We start from the raw sequence: 20,603 nt of genomic DNA on the forward strand, positions 1-20,603 counted from the left end.
GTTATCGAGCAATGATTAATGCAGGCAATAAGCACTGCAGGAGCTCAGCAAAGGGAGGGATGACATTTGCATTAATTTTTGCTGATCTCAGGCATCTTCATAAAACACCTTCACTACGAGCTGTGGGGAGACAGTGAAGTTGGAGAGAGCACCTGGCCTCTAAGTAGCTCACTTTCTTCCTTAGAGATTTAAGCAGACAGTGAGAGTTTGCAGGAAGCAATCGCCAGGGAGAGGAGGAGAAGGCCTGAGACCTGATCCTCTAGGCATGCAAGACAGTACTGGGAGATGTCACCTGGATATTTCGAATACTAATTAAAAATTTTTTTTCTCTCTGTATTTTTTCCTCTCTCAAGCTTTAAGCAGGAGTAGCCTGTTGTTGTTTCTGGGATTCGCTTTTGAAAATTTTGAGCCCCCTGAAGAGGTTAGAGAGGTAGGGCTCAACCTTGCCTCCTCATGGAAGCACCTGGGGAGTTCTAAAAAATACTACTTCCTGGATCCCATCCACAAATACTTTATTTTAATTGACTGGATGCTCCTTTGGTGATTCTAATGTGCAACCAAGTTTGAGGATCATTGACTTAAAGAGTTCCTAGACACAGTATGAGATAATGGGATTTGCTGGGATGAACAAAGTATCTTGGAGAAGCAGGGGAAGACGGGCTTCCCTGCTCCACTCTAGGGAAGTATCCTTGATTCGTTACCCTGGAGGAGTAGGAATCTGGGCTCCTGAGAGCTCCACGGGGAGGAACTTATCTGCAAGAATGTTTTACTGCAGTGTTATTTTAATAGTGAGAAAAATTGCGGGGGAGGAGTATTGAATGCTAAGATTTGACGAGTTGGGTGGTGGGTACATGGGTCTTCATTATTGTATTAGTTTTCTATTGTTGCTGTAACAAATTACCACAAAATGAGTGGCTTAAAACAACACAGATTTGTTATCTTACAGTTCTGTAGTTCAAAGTCTGACCAGGGTCTCGCTGGGTTAAAATGGACTGTGTTCCTGCTGGAGGTTCTAGGGGAGCTTCTGGAGGTTGCCCCCATTCCTTGACTTATGGCCCCTTCTTCCATCTTCAAAGCCAGCAACATAGCATCTCTCAGGCTCTTCTTTGTCACCCCATCTCTTTCTCTGATTCTCTTTATCGGCCTTCCTTTTCCACTTTTAAGGACACTTGTGATTACATTGGCCTACCCTGGCAGTCCAGGATAATTTTCCTATTTAAAATCAGCTAATTAGCAACCTTAATTATACTTGCCATGTAACTACAGGTCATGGGGATTAGGACATTGAAGGCTTTGGGGGCCATTATTCTGCCTACACAATTGTATTACTCATATACTTATCTCACTGAGAATATTTAATATTTATTAAATTAAAAAACCCAAGCCTAATTCCAATTTAGTGTACAGACGAAAGGATATATATTCATACGATGAATGCTATGTGCCCATTAAAAGTCATAACATAGGAAAACATGTAGTAACATGGAGTAATGTCCATTATATGGTAAGCGTGTGGGGGGAATAAAGTCTAAAAAAGAATATGCACAAGATGATACCAATTATGTAAAACCCAAACCCAAAACAAACCTATGCAGGTGAATAAAAAATGTTTGGAAGGATATAGGTCAAAATGTTAACAACGTTTATCTCTGGATGGTAATTTTAATTTTCTTCTATTTTTCTGCATTTTCCAAAATGTGCAGAATACACGTATTATTTTTGCAAAGAGAAATAAAAGATGATTGAGAACGTCTGTCTAGGACAATTTTCTGGTCAAGCCTCTCTCCCTGATTTCTTAGCTTTCAATCACACTCACTCACACCCATCCCTCAAGCTTGTCTTCCTGATCAAAGACATTTCATGTCTGGCTATCTGAGACACGCGCCATTTTTTTAGGCTTGAGTTGTCCCCTCTGGGAAGTAGGCATAATCCTCAGAGGACAGGAAATAGCCTGACGTGAACTAAGCAGGCAGGACAGTGCTTTTAAAAACTTTTTAGGGGCTAGCCCCGTGGTGTAGTGAAGTTCCCACACTCTGCTTGCTGGTGGTCGGATTTGGGAGTGGGATCCTGGCGTGGACCTACACACTGCTCATCAAGCTATGCTGTGGCCGTGTCCCACATACAAAATAGAGGAAGACTGGCACAGATGTTAGCTCAGCGACAATCTTCCTCAAACAAAAAGAGGAAGATTGGCAACAGATGTTAGCTCAGGGCCAATCTTCCTCACCAAAAGAAAAAAGAAACTTTTTCAAGGCAAAGCATACCCAAGGCACAGACGCATCCCGCAAAGAATTTAATAACCGGTAACTTGGAAGCTGGATGCACAAGTATACAAGCCTCTTTCATAATCTCGCTGGCACATGTTAAAGTTTTAATTAATAATACTGTTTTTAATACACAAAAGAACAGACAATAGCGGGCGGCACCGCCCGCAGAGCGCACCGAGGGCCGACGGGCTTGGCCGGACAGCGACCGAGCGGCCCTGTTCCGCGATGCCGCGGTCCGGGGCGGCCGCCGGCGCTCCGTCTCTGCAGCTAAAGCCCGAGGCGGTTTCCCAGCCGGGCTAGTCCAGCGCGGAGCTCTAGGACCGGCGGCCCCGCCCTGGAGACCGTCAGGTTCGCGGGGTTGGGGCTCTCGGATTGGCGCGAGTCTCAGAGCCTCCCCTTCGTCTGGGATCTGCGGAACGGCCAGAGCCGTCCCCCCACCACCGAGAGGAGCGCCTAGAGCGGACCGGCCCGCCCGCCCCGCTGCTCCGCTCCTCCCAGCCTCCTCTATCCCGGAAGTTGATGCCGAGCCGCAGCTCGCGTGCGGCTCGCTAGGGTGTGTGTCGCCTTAGAGATCTGGACGGGCTGCGCTTGCGGAAGCGTCAGCATGCCTGTGAGTTGTTTACTTTCGGGCTTCGGATTTGTGCTGGGCTTCTCACTCTGTCAAGGGTCCAGCGGGGCGAGTTAGGCCAGCACACCCCGGGGCCGGGCGGCCCCTGCCGAAAGCGGCTGGGCGGCTCGGAGCGCGCAGCCCTTCGCGCGTGGCGGACTAGTCAGGACTTGCCCGGGCAGCGCGGCGTGGCGGCCCTGCCTGGGCGTGGGGCGGGGAGGATCCGGGCCGCCCAGGGCTGCGGTCTCTGGTGTCCGTGGCTGGGAGTGGACAGCTGCCCGGGTAACTTAGCCGTCTTGGTTTTGGTGGGCGCCCGAGAGGTTATGGTTTCGGAGTCGAGTTGCTCTTGTGGTTCATGGTTCTCACCCCTCTGCCTCCTCTCAGAAGCGATTTCCTGCTTGTTTCCTTTTTAAAAACTGTCTTTGCAGTTGCCTGACATGTTAACTCCGTCCAGGACGGCCACGGCCCAGCAGCTCAGAGTTCAAGTCAGAGCAGATGTTGAGCCCCGGGGGCAGAAATCGCCCCGGTGCAGGCGCTTTCGGTCTGCCTCGGCGACTTCTCTCAGCGGGCAGGGTCGGGGTCACGTTCTTACTTAGCACCGCAGTTTTGTTTTCATTGGGGACTATTATTCAGTTGACTAAAGAAGAACAGGGTTACCATATGCTTACCATATGCTTCCTGACCTTCACAGAGCCCCTTTACCGGGACTTGGAGAACGCACGCATTCTAAAAAGTATTGATGAAAGTTAACGGGCTTTAAAAAGTCACTAACATCTGAAGCGTTGCCTCTGCCGAGTATGCCTATTATTCCTATTTTTGCATGTATATTTCACTTATGGTTAAATCTGCCAGCATTGTGGTTTCATTCTAGTAGTAATAATATGCTTTTTTATTCAGTTGGCAAGAGATTTACTACATCCGTCCTTGGAAGAGGAAAAGAAAAAACATAAAAAGAAACGGCTAGTTCAAAGTCCGAATTCTTATTTTATGGATGTAAAATGTCCAGGTAATATTTTAAATTTTAGTTCCCTTTGCAAGGAAAATTTCTATAGGGATTGCTAGTGTGGTGTGCATATTTAGATACATTAGGACCCTCTGTTGAGTAGAAGTGGGATTACAGAATTGGAAACGTCGTAAGGGACGTTTTCATCATAAACGTAGTCAAACGATTTTAGAAACAGTTGAAGGGGTGGTGGAGATGGGACTCCAAAGGGGATATGACATTTGACTAAGTCTTTCAGCTGTTCAGATGATGAGTTTTCTTTTCACGATGCAGTGAAAAGTGTACTGATTCTTAAAATGTAAAGCTGTGCTGCATAGTATGGTGGCCATTAGCCGTATGTGGCTACTGAGCACTTGAAATGTGGCTAATCAGAATGGAAATATTCTTTAAGCGTAAAGTATACGCCGGATTGTGAAAATGTAGCAAAAAAAAAGTCATGTTGATATCATAATATTTTGAAAATCTTGAGTTCAATAAAATAATTTCACCTGCTGGGTTTGTGTGTTTTGTTTTGTTTTTACTTTTTTTTTTTAACGTGGCTGCTGGACAACTTTAAGTTACATATGTGGCTTGCACAGCATCGAAGTTCTTAATTTTTTATAAGGTCTTTACTAGATATATGTTGAACAAATGCTCTATTTTCTTCTGCTTTTCACTTTTAACATTGCCCTTTTTTTTAGGTTGCTACAAGATTACTACGGTTTTCAGCCATGCTCAGACAGTGGTTCTTTGTGTAGGTTGTTCAACAGTGTTGTGCCAGCCAACAGGAGGAAAGGCCAGGCTCACAGAAGGTATATCATTTAGCATTTTCTAATGCAGTGATGAGGAAAAACCAGTTTAAAAGAAATCTTTTTTTTTTTTTAAAGATTGGCACCTGGGCTAACAATTGCTGCCAATCTTTTTTTTTCCCCCTGCTTTATCTCCCCAAACCCCCCCTGTACATAGTTGTATATCTTAGTTGCAGGTCCTTCTAGTTGTGGGATGTGGGACGCCGCCTCAACGTGGCCTGATGAGCGGTGCCATGTCCGCGCCCAGGATCTGAACCCTGGGCCGCCGCAGCGGAGCACGCAAACTTAACCACTTGGCCACAGAGCCGGCCCCTAAAAGAATCTTAAATTCATGGTTACCAAAATAATTTTATCTTTCATTGTGTGCTCTTTCAGTAGAGTGCCCTATTAACTGGATAAGTTTATACTCTTCAACTTGCACAGAATTCCTTTAACTATTATTTTCCTTAGTTTGGAACACCTCATTGTGTTGTATTTAGTCACTTAGTTTGCTTAAGTTGAAATATTAAACATAAACCATAATGGAACAAAAGAACTACATACGATAGGACATTTGGATTTTTGAAACCATAGGATTTTCAAATTTCTCTTGTGAATATTTTGTTTCCTATGTATTTGGTACATATGACGTAAGACAGTTTTTATCATTGCTAGCTATGCAACAGATAACTAATGTATAAATTAAAATGCCAGAGGTTTGATTTCTATGAGCACCTATTTAATGGTTAATATAAAAATCCAATTTTACTTCGTCTTTCACTTTTACACAGTGAGAAAATATTAATTATGTATATTGTTTTCCATAGTAGTACTTAGAGATCTATAATTCCATAGTGATATTTGAAATTTGCTTGTGAGTCCTTGTTCTCACTGGAAGAGTCATAAGTGGATTGGCAACAAATCCGAGATCTATTTGGTATGACCTGGTGGGATCTAAGTATAAAGTCAGTGTATGATATTTAACTGCAGTATTGCTCTTAAAAGTGTCTTTGGAAGATTTCTGAAACCTTTATATCATGCCATGATCTTGGAATTTTGTGCACATGTGCTGACATATGATTAACAGAGTGTATCTATACCAGAGTTGCTAGTAGATCTGAAAAGAATTCTAATCAAAATTACTTTCTTGGGAAAATAATTCAGAATAGTTCCTAAAAATTAAGATTGCATCTTTGACAGCTTACATTAAAATTTTAACTGTTGTGGGGCCAGCCCAGAGGCCGAGTGGTTGGGTTCGAGCACTCTGCTTTGGTGGCCCAGGATTATGCTGGTTTGGATCCTGGGCGCAGACATGGCACCGCTTGTCAAGCCATGCTGAGGCGGTGTCCCACATGCCACAGCTGGAGGCACCCACAACTGAAAAAAAATATATATGTATACAACTATGTACCGGGGGACTTTGGGGAGAAAAAGGAAAAATAAAATCTTAAATTAAAAAAAAAAATTTAACTGTTGAATTCAGGCTTGTGGTCTTAAATAAACTCCATTATAGCATGTGAGAAATAGGAGTGACAGTTATAGTCACATCAGAATAATTGAAATATAGAAGATTTATTATAGCAAATTTCTGATATTAAAGGCTAACCTGTATATAAACATTAATGTAATATTCCCAAAACTTGTTTTATACTTAAAAAGTACTTTTTGTTGTTGAAACTATGGCAAAGATAGACTAGGCCAGTGTTTAATACGCTCTTGTGATTCTTTTGCAGGGTGCTCATTTAGAAGAAAGCAGCACTAATGATCCACACAGCTTCTTGAATTTGTGTTACATCGCAGAAAGCCTTATCAGTTCAGTAATTCTAGTTAATCTACCAAGATAATGTAATTATGTTTAATTTTGTAAGGTGTACAACAGTGATCTCCTATTTGGGTGTCAGTTTTTCAATAAAGTTTTGATTATGGGCAAATTTTCCCTTTTTTTTTTTAAGTATGTGTGAATATGCTATACATTTATATATACTGTGAATGTGAATTTGGTTTAAACATTTTAAATAGTGTATTCTGATTAGTTTGTGTCTCATTTCAAGAATAGAAACCCTAAATATTTGATTTTTAGTCATTTTCAAAATTGTTATGAATGAGCTAAATAATTACAAATGCAAAGAAGTCCATTATTTGTTAATTCAAAATACAGTTTTGCCTTTGTAACTATGGAAACACATATTTATAGAAATACATATTTAATGCAGTAGAAATCACAGTGTAATGCCTTGGATTCATGTGGCCCTAACATACTGCATAATTTATTACAATAACTGCAGCTGGGGTTGAGTTATAGGAAGCTCCTTTTGGAGTAGAAAATTTGAGAGGAGGAATCAGGAGTAGCATGATTTACTCCAGGATATCCTGGCTGGTGATGGTAGATGGTGTTGAATTCTCTGGTCCAGACAGGTAAGCACTCCTGACTACAGATGTGTGTTGAGTGGCCTTGGTGTCTCATTGTCATTTTTATAGCTTATGAAGTGACCCTGGGGAACTAGGAACTAGACTGTATCTTTGCCTCTCTAGCCACTATCCTACTGCTCTCTCGAGGGGGAAGATAACCTCTTCTATTTTACTCGTTAACTTTAAGGCAAGTACTTAAGACAGGCATTTCCTATTAAGAGGTGTTTCTACATATACACCCCCCATCGGAGAGACTGATTCTTTAACATGTTGACTCATATATCACAGGAATGTTGCAGGAAAACTAAAGAACTCTGGAAAGTTTGGGGTGTATTTAATATATGGAGAAGTAAATAACAGATGTTCCCGAACTTTCTTGGTTTATGGCATCTTTAGAGTTTCAGTAATTTTTTCATGGAGTCCCTTGGCCAAAGGAAATACCTAACAGTTAGATTTATTTATTTATTTGAGGAAGATTAGCCCTGAGCTAACTACTGCTAATCCTTCTCTTTTTGCTGAGGAAGACTGCCCCTGAGCTAACATCCATGCCCATCTTCCTCTACTTTATATGTGGGATACCTACCACAGCATGGCTTTTGCCACGCGGTGCCGTGTCCGCACCTGGGATCTGAACTGGCGAACCCCGGGCCGCTGAAAAGCGGAATGTGCGAACTTAACTGCTGAGCCACTGGGCCGGCCCCATACATTTATTTATTTTTAAAGATTTTATTTTTCCTTTTTCTCCCCAAAGCCCCCTGGTACATAGTTGTGTATTTTTAGTTGTGGGTCCTTCTAGTTGTGGCATGTGGGATACCGCCTGGCTTGATGAGTGGTGCTATGTCTGCTCCCATGGCGAAACCCTGGGCTACCCAAGCGGAGCTCTTGAACTTAACCACTAGGCCATGGGGCTGACCCCAGTTAGATGTATTTAGTTAGGTTCTAATAACTTTAATAGCTGTTGGAAAAATACCATAGGGGCTGGCCCTATGGCCAAGTGGTTAAGTTTGCGCACTCTGCATCAGTGGCCCAGGGTTTCACCGGTTTGATTCCTGGGTGCAGACCTAGCACCGCTCATCAGGCCATGCTGAGGCGGCGTCCCACGTACCACAACTAGGAAGACCCACAACTAAAATATATAAAACTGTGTACTGGGCGGCATTGGGAGAAGTAAAAATAAAATCTTAAAAAAAACCCAGTAAATTAAAACAAAAGTGATCATTTTTTATCTTAAATGATCACAATTATTAATGGAATCAGTGTGCCTTTTGGGCACTGCACAGTTTCTCAAAATTGGGATCAGATTGGACACTGCCATCTTCATTTCTGCCACATTGATGTTTGCATAGTACTTGCTTTTTATTACAGCAATGCCCCCAAACCCAGCTTCACAAAGATATGACATCATAGAAAGGAATGTGGTGCCAACTAAGGTAACAATACCTGGAACTATAAGTTTGCATGGTATCCAAAAGATGCTGAGTATCACTGTTTTTCTCATGGTGCCCCAAAGTGCCTCAATTTGCACAATTTAGGAACTCTGGCTCCGAGTAGAGCCAGTGGGGATGACGGGCTAGTGATATGGAAAGGAGCAAATCCTGTGATGAGTAATCTAGAGGGCAAATCCCTGACAATTTCCTTGAAGAAAGTGTACTTTAAAGAACGTATCTAAGGATTGCGTTATAGAGACGCTTGGCGCTGGGAACTGAATGGTGTAGTAAGCAGTATTACTGGGTTTGGAAACTGCTCAATGGAACGCTAGGACTGTTCTAATCTTCAAGGGCTGCTATATACATTATTACTGACCGCTTTTCTTTAATACTGTTATGTATATTGACTTCATTTTTTTATGTAAATATTTTTTAAAGGAAACTATATTTCTTCCACAAATAGAAAAACCAGTTACATAAAGATAAAATAAAATGAAATTCTTGGCTTCCGACCTGATCAGATGACAAATGGTTTCTTGTCTGGTTGCCCCTCTAAGTCATCTGATAAAGTTCTAATTTTTTTTGAGATATGTAAATACCATAAAATTCAACATTTTACAATGTAGAATTCAATGGTTTTTAGTGTATTCATAAGGTTTTGCAACCATCACCACTGTCTAATCCTAGACCATTTTCATAATCCCAAATCACTCCCAGTTCCTTCCACCTTCCAGCTCCTGGCACCATTAATAGAATTTCTATCTCCATGGATTTGCCTATTCTGGACAGTTTACATAAATGGGATTATATAATATGTGGCCTTTTGTGTCTGGCTTCTTTCAGTTAGCATAATGTTTATGATGGCCATCCATGCTGTAGCATGTATCAATACTTTTTTCTAACTGAATAATATTCTGTTGTAAGGATATACATTTTGTTTATCCATTCCTCAGTTGATGGACAGTTGGGTTGGTTTCACTTTTTGGCTACTACAGATAATGCTGCTATGAACATTCATGTACAAGGTTTTATGTAGACATTTTAAAGATTTTATTTTTCCTGTTTCTCCCCAAAGCCCCCCGGTACATAGTTGTGTATTTTTAGTTGTGGGTCCTTCTAGTTGTGGCATGTGGGAAGCTGCCTCAGCATGGCTTGAGGAGCGGTGCCATCCATGTCCGTGCCCAGGATCTGAACCAGCGAAACCCAGGGCCGCCAAAGCAGAGCACAGGAACTTAACCACTCGGCCACGGGGCCGGCCCCTGTGTAGACATTTTAAATTCTCTTGGGTATATACCTAAGCATGGAATTGCTGGGTCATATAGCAATTCTGTTTTTAGCTCTTTGAGGAATTGCCTGTTTTCTGAAGAGGCTGCACCATTTTACATTCCTACTAGCAATGCACAAGGGTTCCAATTTCTCCACATCCTCGACAACACTTGTTATTGTCTCTTTTTGATTATAGCCATCTTAGAGTGTGACGAATTGTTTTATTGTGGTTTTGATTCACATTTCCCTGATGACTAATGACATTGACCATCTTTTCATGTGCTTATTGGACATTTGTGTATCTTCTTTGGAGAACTGTCTATTCAGATCCTTTGCCCATTTTTAATTGGGTTGCCTTTTTTTTTTTTTTTTTAAAGATTTTATTTTTTCCTTTTTCTCCCCAAAGCCCCCCGGTACATAGTTGTGTATTCTTCGTTGTGGGTTCCTCTAGTTGTGGCATGTGGGACGCTGCCTCAGCGTGGTCTGACGAGCAGTGCCATGTCCGCGCCCAGGATTCGAACCGACGAAACACTGGGCCGCCTGCAGCGGAGCGCACGAACGTAACCACTCGGCCACGGGGCCATCCCCTGGGTTGTCTTTTTATTGTGTGTTGTAAGAGTTCTTATATATTCTAGATATAAATCTCTTATGTATATGATTTGCAAATATTTTCTCCCATTCTGTGTGTGGCTTTTTATCTTTTGTCCTTAGAAACACCAACATTTTGAATTTTTATGAAGTCGAATTTATCGATTTTTTTGGTCATTTCTTATGCTTTTGGCGTCATGTCTAAGAAATCATTGCTTAATCCAAGGTCACGGAGATTCATGCCTGTTTTCTTCTAAGAGGTTTATAATTTTAGTTCTTACATTTAGGTTTGATCCATTTTGAATTAATTTTTGCATATGGTGTGAGGCAGTGGTCCAACTTCATTCTCTAATTCTTTTTAATGGCAGCATAATAGTTTTTGGTATGAAAGTACCATAATTTATTCAGCATTATCCTATTGAAGGGCACTTTGTTTCTAGTTTTTTCCACTATAATCAAAGCCACTATAAATACATTTAAATATGTCCTTAATAATGGTGCTTTTATTTCTGTGGGTTAGAGTTCCAGGAGTGGATTGCTGGATGAAAAGGCAATTTTTTTTTTTTTTTGAGGAAGATTAGCCCTGAGCTAACATCTGCTGCCAATCCTCCTCTTTTTGCTGAGGAAGACTGGCCCTGAGCTAACATCCATGCCCATCTTCCTCTACTTTATATGTGGGACACCTACCACAGCATGGCTTGCCAAGTGGTGCCGTGTCTGCACCCAGGATCCGAACTGGTGAACCCTGGGCCACCAAAGTAGAACGTGAGCACTTAACCACTGTGCCACCGGGCAGGCCCTGACAAATGTATTTTCGATTTTAACAGGTGATGCCAGATTACTTTCCACTAGCAATATATGAAAATATTCTCCCCAATCTCTATCTCTTCTATTAATAAATGGAATCTAAATTTGTTGCCATTTTGATGATTGTAAGGTTATATATCATTGTTACTCTAATTTACATATCTGATTACTGATGAGTTTGGAAATGGAAAGAAGCCAGAATAAGCTACTATCTTCCTAGAATGCCTTCTCATTTGCTTTTTCTTTTACAATAAGAAAAAATTCTCCCTATTATAAATATGGCTAAAAATAGTTGGAATATAGTTACCTGTTGCTGCTGTAACAAATTACCACAAATCTGTGCCTTAAAACAACATAAATATATTATCTTACAGTTCTGGAGGTCAGAAGTCCAAAATGGAATCCTTGGGGCTGAAATCAAGGTGTCAGTGGGGCTACATGCCATCTGGAGGCTCTAGGGAACAGTAAGTTTTCCTCCTCTTTTCCACCTTCTAGAGGCTGCCTGCATTCCTTGGTTCATGACCCCACATCACTCTGACCTCTACTTTTGTCATCATACCTCCTCTGACTCTGACTTCCCACTTTCCTCTTATAAGGCCCCTTGTGATTACAGTGGGCTTATCTGGATAATCCAGGATAATCTCCCTATTTCAGGATCCTTGATTTAATTACGTCTACAAAGTCCCTTTTGCCATTTAAGGAACATATTTTCAGGTTCTGGGGATTAGAATGTGGACATCTTTAGGGTGCCATTACTCTGCCTATCACAGAAAACAAAGTTTTAAAATTCTACCAGCCTGGTGGCATAGTGGCTAAGTTCGCACACTCTGCCAAGGGTTCGTGGGTTCAGATCCCAAGCGTGGTGGTGGCATCCTACATAAATTAGAGGAAGATTGGCACAGATGTTAGCTCAGCGACAATCTTCCTCGAGCAAAACGAGGAAGATTGGCAACAGATGTTAGCTCAGGGCCAGTCTTCCTCACAAAAAAAAAATAAATAAAGTAAAACAAAATAAAATTCTACCCCAGATTTGAAAACAGATTCTGGAAAGATGTAGTTGTAATTTTCAATGGAAAAAACTTAAATCTTTGCCTGAAAGGGTTAGAGTTCACTATTGCATTTTACAAAGGAAAAACACTACTTTTATAGAATAATGACCTCACTTTATAATCTTTTAGGATTTTACAGCTACATGTTCACAACTAAAAGCATAAAGAATTATATCAAGTTAAGATATTTGCTATCGATCCAGGCTCAAATAGCCCTTGAGTTTTGTTTCTTTTTTTTTAATTGCAGTAACATTGGTTTATAGCATTATATAAATTTCAGGTGTACATTGTTATATATTTCGATTTCTGTGTAGATTACATCATGTTTACCACCCAGGGACTAATTACAACCCATCACCATACACATGTGCCTAATCACCCCTTTTGCCCTCCTCTCTCCTCCCTTCCCCTCTGATAACCACCAATCCAATCTCTGTCTCTATGTGATTCTTTGTTATTTTTATGTTCTATTTATAAGTGAGATTATATGGTATTTGACTTTCTTCATCTGACTTATTTTGCTTAGCATAATACCCTCAAGGTCCATCCATGTTGTCACAAATGGCCAGATTTCATCCTTATTTATGGCTGAGTAGTATTCCATTGTGTATATATACCACATTTTCTTTACCCAGTCACGCCTTGATGGGCAAGTAGGTTGCTTCAAAGTCTTGGCTATTGTGAATAATGCTGCAATGAACAAAGGGGTGCATGTATCTTTACACATTCATGTTTTCATGTTCTTTGGGTAAATACCCAGCAGTGGAATACCTGGATTGTATGGTAGTTCTAGTCTCAATTTTTTTTTCTTGAGGAAGATTAGCCCTGAGCTAACATCTGCTGCCAATCCTCCTCTTTTTGCTGAGGAAGACTCACCCTGAGCTCACATCTGTGCCCATCTTCCTCTACTTTATATGTAGGACGCCTGCCACAGCATGGCTTGACAAGCGGTGCGTAGGTCTGCACCCGGGATCTGAACTGGTGAACCCCAGGCTGCCAAAGTGGAACCTGTGAACTTAACCCCTGTGCCACCAGGCTGGCCCACTAGTTATCCCACCCCCCCTACTGTTTCCCAAAGTGGCTGCACCAGTTTGCACTCCCACCAGCAGTGTATGAGAGTTCCCTTTTCTCCACATCCTCTCCAACATTTATTATTTCCTGTCTTGTTAATTATAGCCATTCTGACGGGAGTGAGGTGATATCTCATGATAGTTTTGATTTGCATTTCCCTGATAGTGATGTTAAATATCCTTTCATGTGCCTATTGGCCATCTGTATATTTTCTTTGGAGAAATGTCTGTTCAGATTTTTCCCATTTTTAAGTTGGGTTGTTAGTTTTTTTGTTGTTAAGATGTATGAGTTCTTTATATATTTTGGATATTAACCCTTATCAGATATATGGTTTGCAAATATCTTCTACCAATTGTAGGGTGGTCTTTTTGTTTTGTTAATGGTTCCCTTTGCTGTGCAGAAGCCTTTTAGTTTGATGTAGTCTCATTTGTTTATTTTTTCTATTGTTTCCTTTGCCCAGTCAGACATGGTACTTGAAAATATGCAGCTAAGACTGATATTGAAGAGTGTATTGCCTATGTTTTCTTCTAGAATTTTTGTGGTTGCAGGTCTTATATTTAACCCATTTTGAGTTAATTTTTGTGTATGGTAAAAGATAATGGTCTACTTTCATTCTTTTGCATGTGGCTGTCCAGTTTTCCCAACACCATTTATTGAAGAGGCTTTCCTTTCTCCATTGTTGTTGGTTCCTTTGTGAAAAATTAGCTGTCCATAGATGTGTGATTTTATTTCTGGGCTCTCAGTTATGTTCCATTGATCTGTGTGTCTGTTTTTGTGTGATAACTATGCTGTTTTGGTTACTACAGTTTTGTAGTATATTTTGAAATCAAGGAGTGTGATACCTCCAGCTTTGTTCTTTTTTCTCAGGATTCCTTTGGCTATTGAGGGTCTTGTGTTGTTCCATATAAATTTTAGGATTCTTTGTTCTATTTCTGTGAAAAGTATTGTTGGAACTTTGATAGGGATTGCATTGAATCTGTAGATTGCTTTGGGTAGTATGGACATTTTAACTATGTTAATTCTTCCAATCCAAGAGCACGGAATATCTTTCCATTTCTTTGTGTCTTCCTCAATTTCTTTCAACAATGTTTTATAGTTTTCAGCGTACAGATCTTTCACCTCTTTGGTTAAGTTTATTCCTAGGTATTTTATTCTTTTTGTTGCAATTGTAAATGGGATTGTATTCTTAATTTCTCTTTCTGCTACTTTGTTGTTAGTGTACAGAAACACAACTGATTTTTGTATGTTGATTTTGTATCCTGCAACTTTACCATATTCATTTATTATTTCTTAAAGTTTTTTAGTGGATTCTTAGGGTTTTCTATATATAAAATCATGTCATCTGAAAATAGTGACAGTTTTACTTCTTCCTTTCCAATTTAGATCCCTTTTATTTATTTTTCTTGTCTGGTTGCTCTGGCTAGGACTTCCAATACTATGTTAAATAAGAGTGGTGAAAGTGGACATCTGGTTCCTGTTCTTAGAGGGATAAATTTCAGTTTTTCTCCACTGAGAATGATATTAGCTGTGGGTTTGTCACATATGGCCTTTATTATGTTGAAGTATTTTCCTTCTGTACCCATTTTATTTAGAGTTTTTATGATAAATGGATGCTGTATCTTGTCAAATGCTTTCTCTGCATCTATCAAGATGATCGTGTGATTCTTATTCTTCATTTTGTTAATGTGGTGTATCATGTTCATTGATTTGTGGCTGTTGAACCATCCCTGCACCCCTGGAATAAATCTCACTTGATCATGGTGTATGATCTTTTTAATGTGTTGTTGTATTCGATTTGCTAGTATTTTGTTGAGGATTTTTGCATTGATGATCATCAGTCATATTGGCCTGTAATTTTCTTTTTTTGTGTTGTCCTTATCTGGTTTTGGTATCAGGGTAATGTTGGCTTCATAGAATGAGTTTGGAAGCTTCCTCTCCTCTTCAATTTTTTGGAAGAGTTTGAGAAGGATAGGTATTATGTCTTTGAATGTTTGATAGAGTTCACCAGGGAAGACATCTTGTCCTGGACTTTTGTTTTTTGGGAGGTTTTTATTACTATTTTGATCTCCTTACTGATGATTGGCCTATTCAAATTCTCTATTTCTTCTTGATTCAGTTTTGGAAGGTTGTATGATTCTAGGAATTTATCTATTTCTTCTAGATTATCCAGTTTGTTGGTGTACAGCTTTTTGTAGTATTCTTTTATAATCTTTTGTATTTCTGAGGTGTCTGTTGTAATTTCTCCTCTTTCATTTCCGATTTTATTTATTTCAGCTTTCTCTCTTTTTTTCTTGGTGAGTCTAGCTAAAGGTTTGTCAGTTTTGTTTATCTTTTCAAAGAAACAGCTCTTAGTTTCATTGATTTTTTTCTATTTTTTTATAGTCTCTATTTCATTTATTTCTACTCTGATTTTTATTATTTCATTCCTTCTATTGATTTTGGGCTTTGTTTGTTCTTCTTTTTCCAGTTCCTTTAGGTGCACTGTTAGATTTATTTGGGATTTTTCTTGTTTGTTGAGATAGTCCTGTATTGCTATAAACTTCCCTCTTAGAACCACTTTTGCTGTATGTATCCCATAAGTTTTGGCATGTTGTATTTTCATTTTCATTTGTCTCCAGGTCTTTTTTTTATTTCTCCTTTGATTTCTTCATTGACCCAATCATTGTTGAGTAGCATTTTGTTTAATCTCCATGTATTTGTGGCTTTTCTGATTTTATTCCTGTAGTTGATTTCTAGTCTCATACCATTGTGGTCAGAAAAGATGCTTGGTGTTATTTCAATTTTCTTAAATTTATTGAGACTTGTTTTGTGGCCTAATATGTGATCTATCCTGGAGAATGTTCCATGTGAATTTGAAAAGAATGTGTATTCTGTGGGTTTTGGATGGAATGTTTTGTATATATCTACTAAGTCCATCTAGTCTAATGTATCATTTAAGGCCCATGTTGCCTTATTGATCTTCTGTTTGGATGATCTCTCCATTAGTGTAAGCGGAGTGTTAAAGTCCACTAGTATTATTGTGTTACTGTCTATTTCCTTTTATGTCTAATTGCTTTATATAATTAGGTGCTCCTATGTTGGGTGCATAGCTGTTTCCAAGTGTTATAGCCTCTTGTTGGATCATTCCCTTTATTGTTATGTAGTGCCCTTCTTTGTCTCTTGTTACAGTTTTTGTTTTAAAGTCTATTTTGTCAGATATAAGTATTGCTACCCCAACTTTCTTTTCATTGCCATTTGCATGGAGTATCTTTTTCCATCCCTTCACTTTCAGTTTGTGAGTGCCTTTAGGTCTGAAGTGTGTCTCTTCTATGCAGCATATATATGGGTCTTGTTTTTTCATCCGATCAGCCACCCTGTGTATTTTGATTGGAACATTTAGTTTATTGACATTTAAAGTAGCTATTGATAAGTATGTACTTATTGCCATTTTGTTACTTTTTTTCTGAGTGTTTTAGTAGTTCTTCTCTGTTCCTTTCTTCTTCTCTTGCTCTCTTCCCTTGTGATTTGATGGTTTTCTTTAGTATTATGTTTGGGTTCCTTTCTCTTAATTTTTTATGTATTTATTATAGGTTTCTGGTTTGTGATTACCATCAGGTTCATATATAATAACCTAATATACAGCAATCTATATTAAGTTGATGGTCTCTTTAGTTTGACCTCTTTCTAAAAGCTCTACTCTTTTACACCCCTCCTCCCACATTTTATGTTTTTAATATCATATCTAACCTCTTTTTTGGTGTGTGTCTGTTACCCTCTTATCATGGAAACAGATAATTTTAGTACTTTTATCTTTTGACCTTTATATTATCTTCATAGGTGGTTGATCTGCTACCTTTACTGTATATTTGCCTTTACCAGTGACTTTATTGCTTTTATTTTTTTGATAACTTTCTTATTCCTATTTGTGGGCCTCTCTTTCCCACTTAATTAAGTCCCTTTAGCATTTCTCATAGGGCTGGTTTCTTGGTGATAAACTCCTTTAGTTTTTGCTTGTCTGGGGAACTCTTTCTCTCTCCTTCCATTCTGGGAATGATAAGCTTGCTAGGTAGAATATTGTTGGCTGTAGGTTTTTTTCCTTTCAGCACTTTAAATATATTGTGCCACTCCCTTCTAGTCTGTAAGATTTCTGCTGAGAAGTCAGCTGATAGCCTTATGGGGTTTCCTTTGTATGTAACTTGTTGCCTTTCTCTTATGACTTTTGGGATTCTCTCTTTATCTTCAATTCTTAACATTTTAATTATAATGTGTCTTGGTGTGGGCCTCTTTGGGTTTACCTTGTTTGGTGCTCTCTGTGCTTCTTGTACCTGGATGTCTATTTCCTTCATTAAGTTAGGAAAGTTTTCAGCTATTATTTCTTCAAATAGATTCGCTGCCCCTTTGTCTCTGTCTTCTCCTTCTGGGACACCTATCATACAGATGTTAGTGTGCTTGAGGTTGTCCCAGGTGTCCCTTAGACTGTTTTGTTCTTTTTAATTCTTTTTTCTTTTATCTGTTCAGCTTGGGTGATTTCCTCTAGTCTTTCATCCAGCTCACTGATCCATTCTTCTGTATCATCTACTCTGCCATTGAGTCCCTTTAGTGAATTTTTCATTTCCAGTATTGTATTCTTCATTCCTGATTGTTTTTTTTTTTTAAATATTTTCCAGTTCTTTGTTGAAATTCTCACTGAGTTCATCCATTCTTCTCCCAAGATCAGAGAGCATCATTATGACTTTTTGTTTGAACTCTTTGTTAGGAAGATTGTTTATTTCTGTTTTGTTTAGTTCTTTTTCTGGGGTTTTGTCCTCTTCCCTTATTTATAACCTATTCCTTTGTCTTGAGCCTTGTTTCTAAGAGGATGCCAGGATAGCTAAGTTTATCTCTGTTCTACATATTCTGGCTCAGTTCCCCCCCTAATGTACCAGGTCTACTGTTATTTTCTTGCCTAGCGAAACCTCACCTTAGGAAAAAATCAGATAAGTACTGTCCTGTAAGCTTTAATTAAAAGCCGACATTTTAAATTATTCTTAGGGAAGGAGTTTTAGTTTTGATTATTTAACAGGAACAGAAATCAGAGCTGCCACTGCAATCTGGACCTGGGGTTCAGCAGACATCAGCTTCAGCTCTGCTCAGTGTTTTGTGTTTGTGTTTTAAGTCCATGAATGTCTTTTTCATTTTCTCATTTTGCATTTTATATATTGTGCTATGTATTTAAAAGAAGGGGGTGTGTAAAAGGATGACCCTACTGTGCCATCTTTGTCGTCTTTATATTAATTTGTGTATTAAATAGAAGTTGTGTATTTTTCTTTATTTGCAGCAAGATTTACTAATTAAAATGCCAGTATATGCTTATTTTTATTTTTTTCATGTGACCTACTTTTTTTTTTTCCTGAGGAAGATTCACCCTGAGCTAACATCCACTGCCTATCTTCCTCTTTTTTTTTGTTATGTGAACTGCAGCCACAGCATGGCCACTGACACACAAGTGGTGTAGGTCCACACCTGGAAACTGAACCTGGGATGCTGAAGTGGAGTGTGCCAAACTTAACCACTAGGCCAAGAGGGCTGGCCCTGACTTAAAAAATTTTTACTAAACATAGCATGTATAAAATTGCATGTCACTAAATGTGTCTTTTATTGGATCTGTAAATTTTCAGAGATACCTTTTTTATGGGAAAGCAAGATAATGGTTAGAACAGGCTTCAGTCAGATATACCTGGGCTTGAAACAAGTTCTAATGGTTAATGCTTGTGTGACCTTGGGCAAAATAAGATATCAATTTCTACTTAATGGAGTTGTTATGAATATAAAATGAAATAACATGTATAAAGTGCTTAGCACAATACATGATGCATAGTGAGTGCTCTGTTAATAGTAATTTTTTTTAAATAAAAACGATCCTATCCATTCAAAATCAAGTGCTATCAAGTTCTATTTTTCTCTCCCAACTTATATACCCACCTTGTTACCACATTGGAGCATATTCATGTTAACTATTGCTGCAAAGCAAGCTGCCCCCAAATTTGGTGGCTTAAAGTAATGATGATTTATTATTTCTCAAGTTTTGTAGGTTGGTCTTACCTGGGCTCATTCATGTCTGCATTCAGCTGGAGGCTCAGCTGGACTGGAAGATCCAAGATGGCTTCGGTCACATGTCCAGCAGCTGGTGCTGGCTGTCAACTGGGATATCAGTTCTTCTCTGTGTGGCCTCCTATGCTCCAGTAAGCTAGTCTGGCTTCCTTACAAGGCAGTCTTGGGGCCATGTTTACAAAATAAAACATCAGTTTAACACAAGGAAGGTAAAGCAAATGATTCATAGCCAATGATCACCTTGACAAGTTGTAAACTTCAGAGAACAAAAACACAAGGAATTTGTGTTAAGTTCTCTTGCGTTCTTTTCCATAATATTAAGGATCAGCCACCCCAGAGATACCACTCTGGGAGATGTGGAAATTTATCAATACTGTTTCTAATAGTATTAAGTAAGAAAAGAAGTTATTGTGGCAAAAATATCTCAAACAGGAAACCTTAACCTTGAGGTCTGTGAACACCTGACATTTGTGTATTGGCTCAGTTACTGAGAATGTTCACAGCTCTTCTCAGAGCTTCAAGAAGAATCCTAAAAATGGGGGCCGGCCCTGTTGCTGAGTGGTTACATTCGCAAACAACTTGTCTTTAGTTCACAGGTCTTCAGATCAAGAAGTGTACTGTATTTTAGTTGCGGTACTTAAGGAACTACCCCTAAGAAGCCTCATCCACACCTAGATCTGATTTGGATGATAGATCTTGGGCTTTGAGCTGATGCTATAATGGGATAAAATTTCTGGAAGACTTGGGAGGAGGTAAGTGTAGTTTGCATGTGGGAGGGACATGAATCCTTGGGGGCCAGAGGTCAGACTTTGGTAGCCAGCTTCCAAGATGACCTTCCATTATCTGTACCTCCTAATAGTCACATCCTGTGTAATCCCTCCCATGTTGTATCAGAGTTGATCTGTGTGATCTAGGAAATATAGCAAATGTGATAGTATGTGACTTCTGAGGCTACGTTATAAAAGACACTGACTTCTGTCTGGGTTGCCTGCTTGTGCGTGCATGTGTATGCTCTCTCTCTCTTTTGAATCACTTGCAGCATTTCCTCCAGCCCCAGAGAAGCCTTTAGATGACTACAACTTCTTGTCTGCAACCTCATTAGAGACTCTGGCACCAGACCCACCCAAGTCAAGCTATTCCTGAATTCCTGAGCCTCAGAAACTATGAGATAATTTTGTTCTTTTAAACCATAATAGATAACTAATATACCATTTATCATAATCTTGTTTCTGCTGTCATATTAAAATAACAATATTTGGAGGTTCCTGTTGAA

The 20,603-nt window shown here is 39.4% G+C and overlaps 1 protein-coding gene and 1 long non-coding RNA gene across 3 annotated transcripts; both read left to right on the plus strand.

The window, feature by feature from the left end:
• Nucleotides 1–2,433: 2,433 nt before the first annotated feature.
• Nucleotides 2,434–6,575, plus strand: RPS27L (ribosomal protein S27 like). 2 transcript variants are annotated; one of them, XM_008528939.2, is made up of 4 exons: nt 2,434–2,877; nt 3,772–3,880; nt 4,558–4,668; nt 6,378–6,575. In XM_008528939.2, the coding sequence occupies exons 1-4, from the start codon at nt 2,872–2,874 to the stop codon at nt 6,404–6,406; spliced, it is 255 nt and encodes an 84-aa protein (XP_008527161.1). In that variant the 5' UTR covers nt 2,434–2,871; the 3' UTR covers nt 6,407–6,575. The 2 variants fall into 2 exon arrangements, with proteins under 2 accessions (XP_008527161.1, XP_070434258.1); XM_070578157.1 differs by having other exon boundaries at nt 2,872–3,156.
• A 4,898-nt stretch (nt 6,576–11,473) lies between these two features.
• Nucleotides 11,474–20,595, plus strand: LOC139076337 (uncharacterized). The gene is made up of 4 exons (XR_011527826.1): nt 11,474–11,605; nt 19,303–19,461; nt 19,927–20,082; nt 20,370–20,595. It is a non-coding gene; the product is annotated as an uncharacterized lncRNA (long non-coding RNA).
• The last annotated feature ends 8 nt before the right edge of the window (nt 20,596–20,603 follow it).

Source organism: Equus przewalskii, chromosome 1 (assembly GCF_037783145.1).
Source record: "Equus przewalskii isolate Varuska chromosome 1, EquPr2, whole genome shotgun sequence".
Classification (NCBI taxonomy): Eukaryota; Metazoa; Chordata; class Mammalia; order Perissodactyla; family Equidae; genus Equus; species Equus przewalskii.

What these genes read in the sequence shown, in the direction of transcription:
- RPS27L (XM_008528939.2), top strand. An exon ending in TATGGATGTAAAATGTCCAG is followed by an intron (nt 3,881 to 4,557) that starts GTAATATTTTAA and finishes CCTTTTTTTTAG; the next exon opens with GTTGCTACAAGATTACTACG. An exon ending in AAAGGCCAGGCTCACAGAAG is followed by an intron (nt 4,669 to 6,377) that starts GTATATCATTTA and finishes ATTCTTTTGCAG; the next exon opens with GGTGCTCATTTAGAAGAAAG.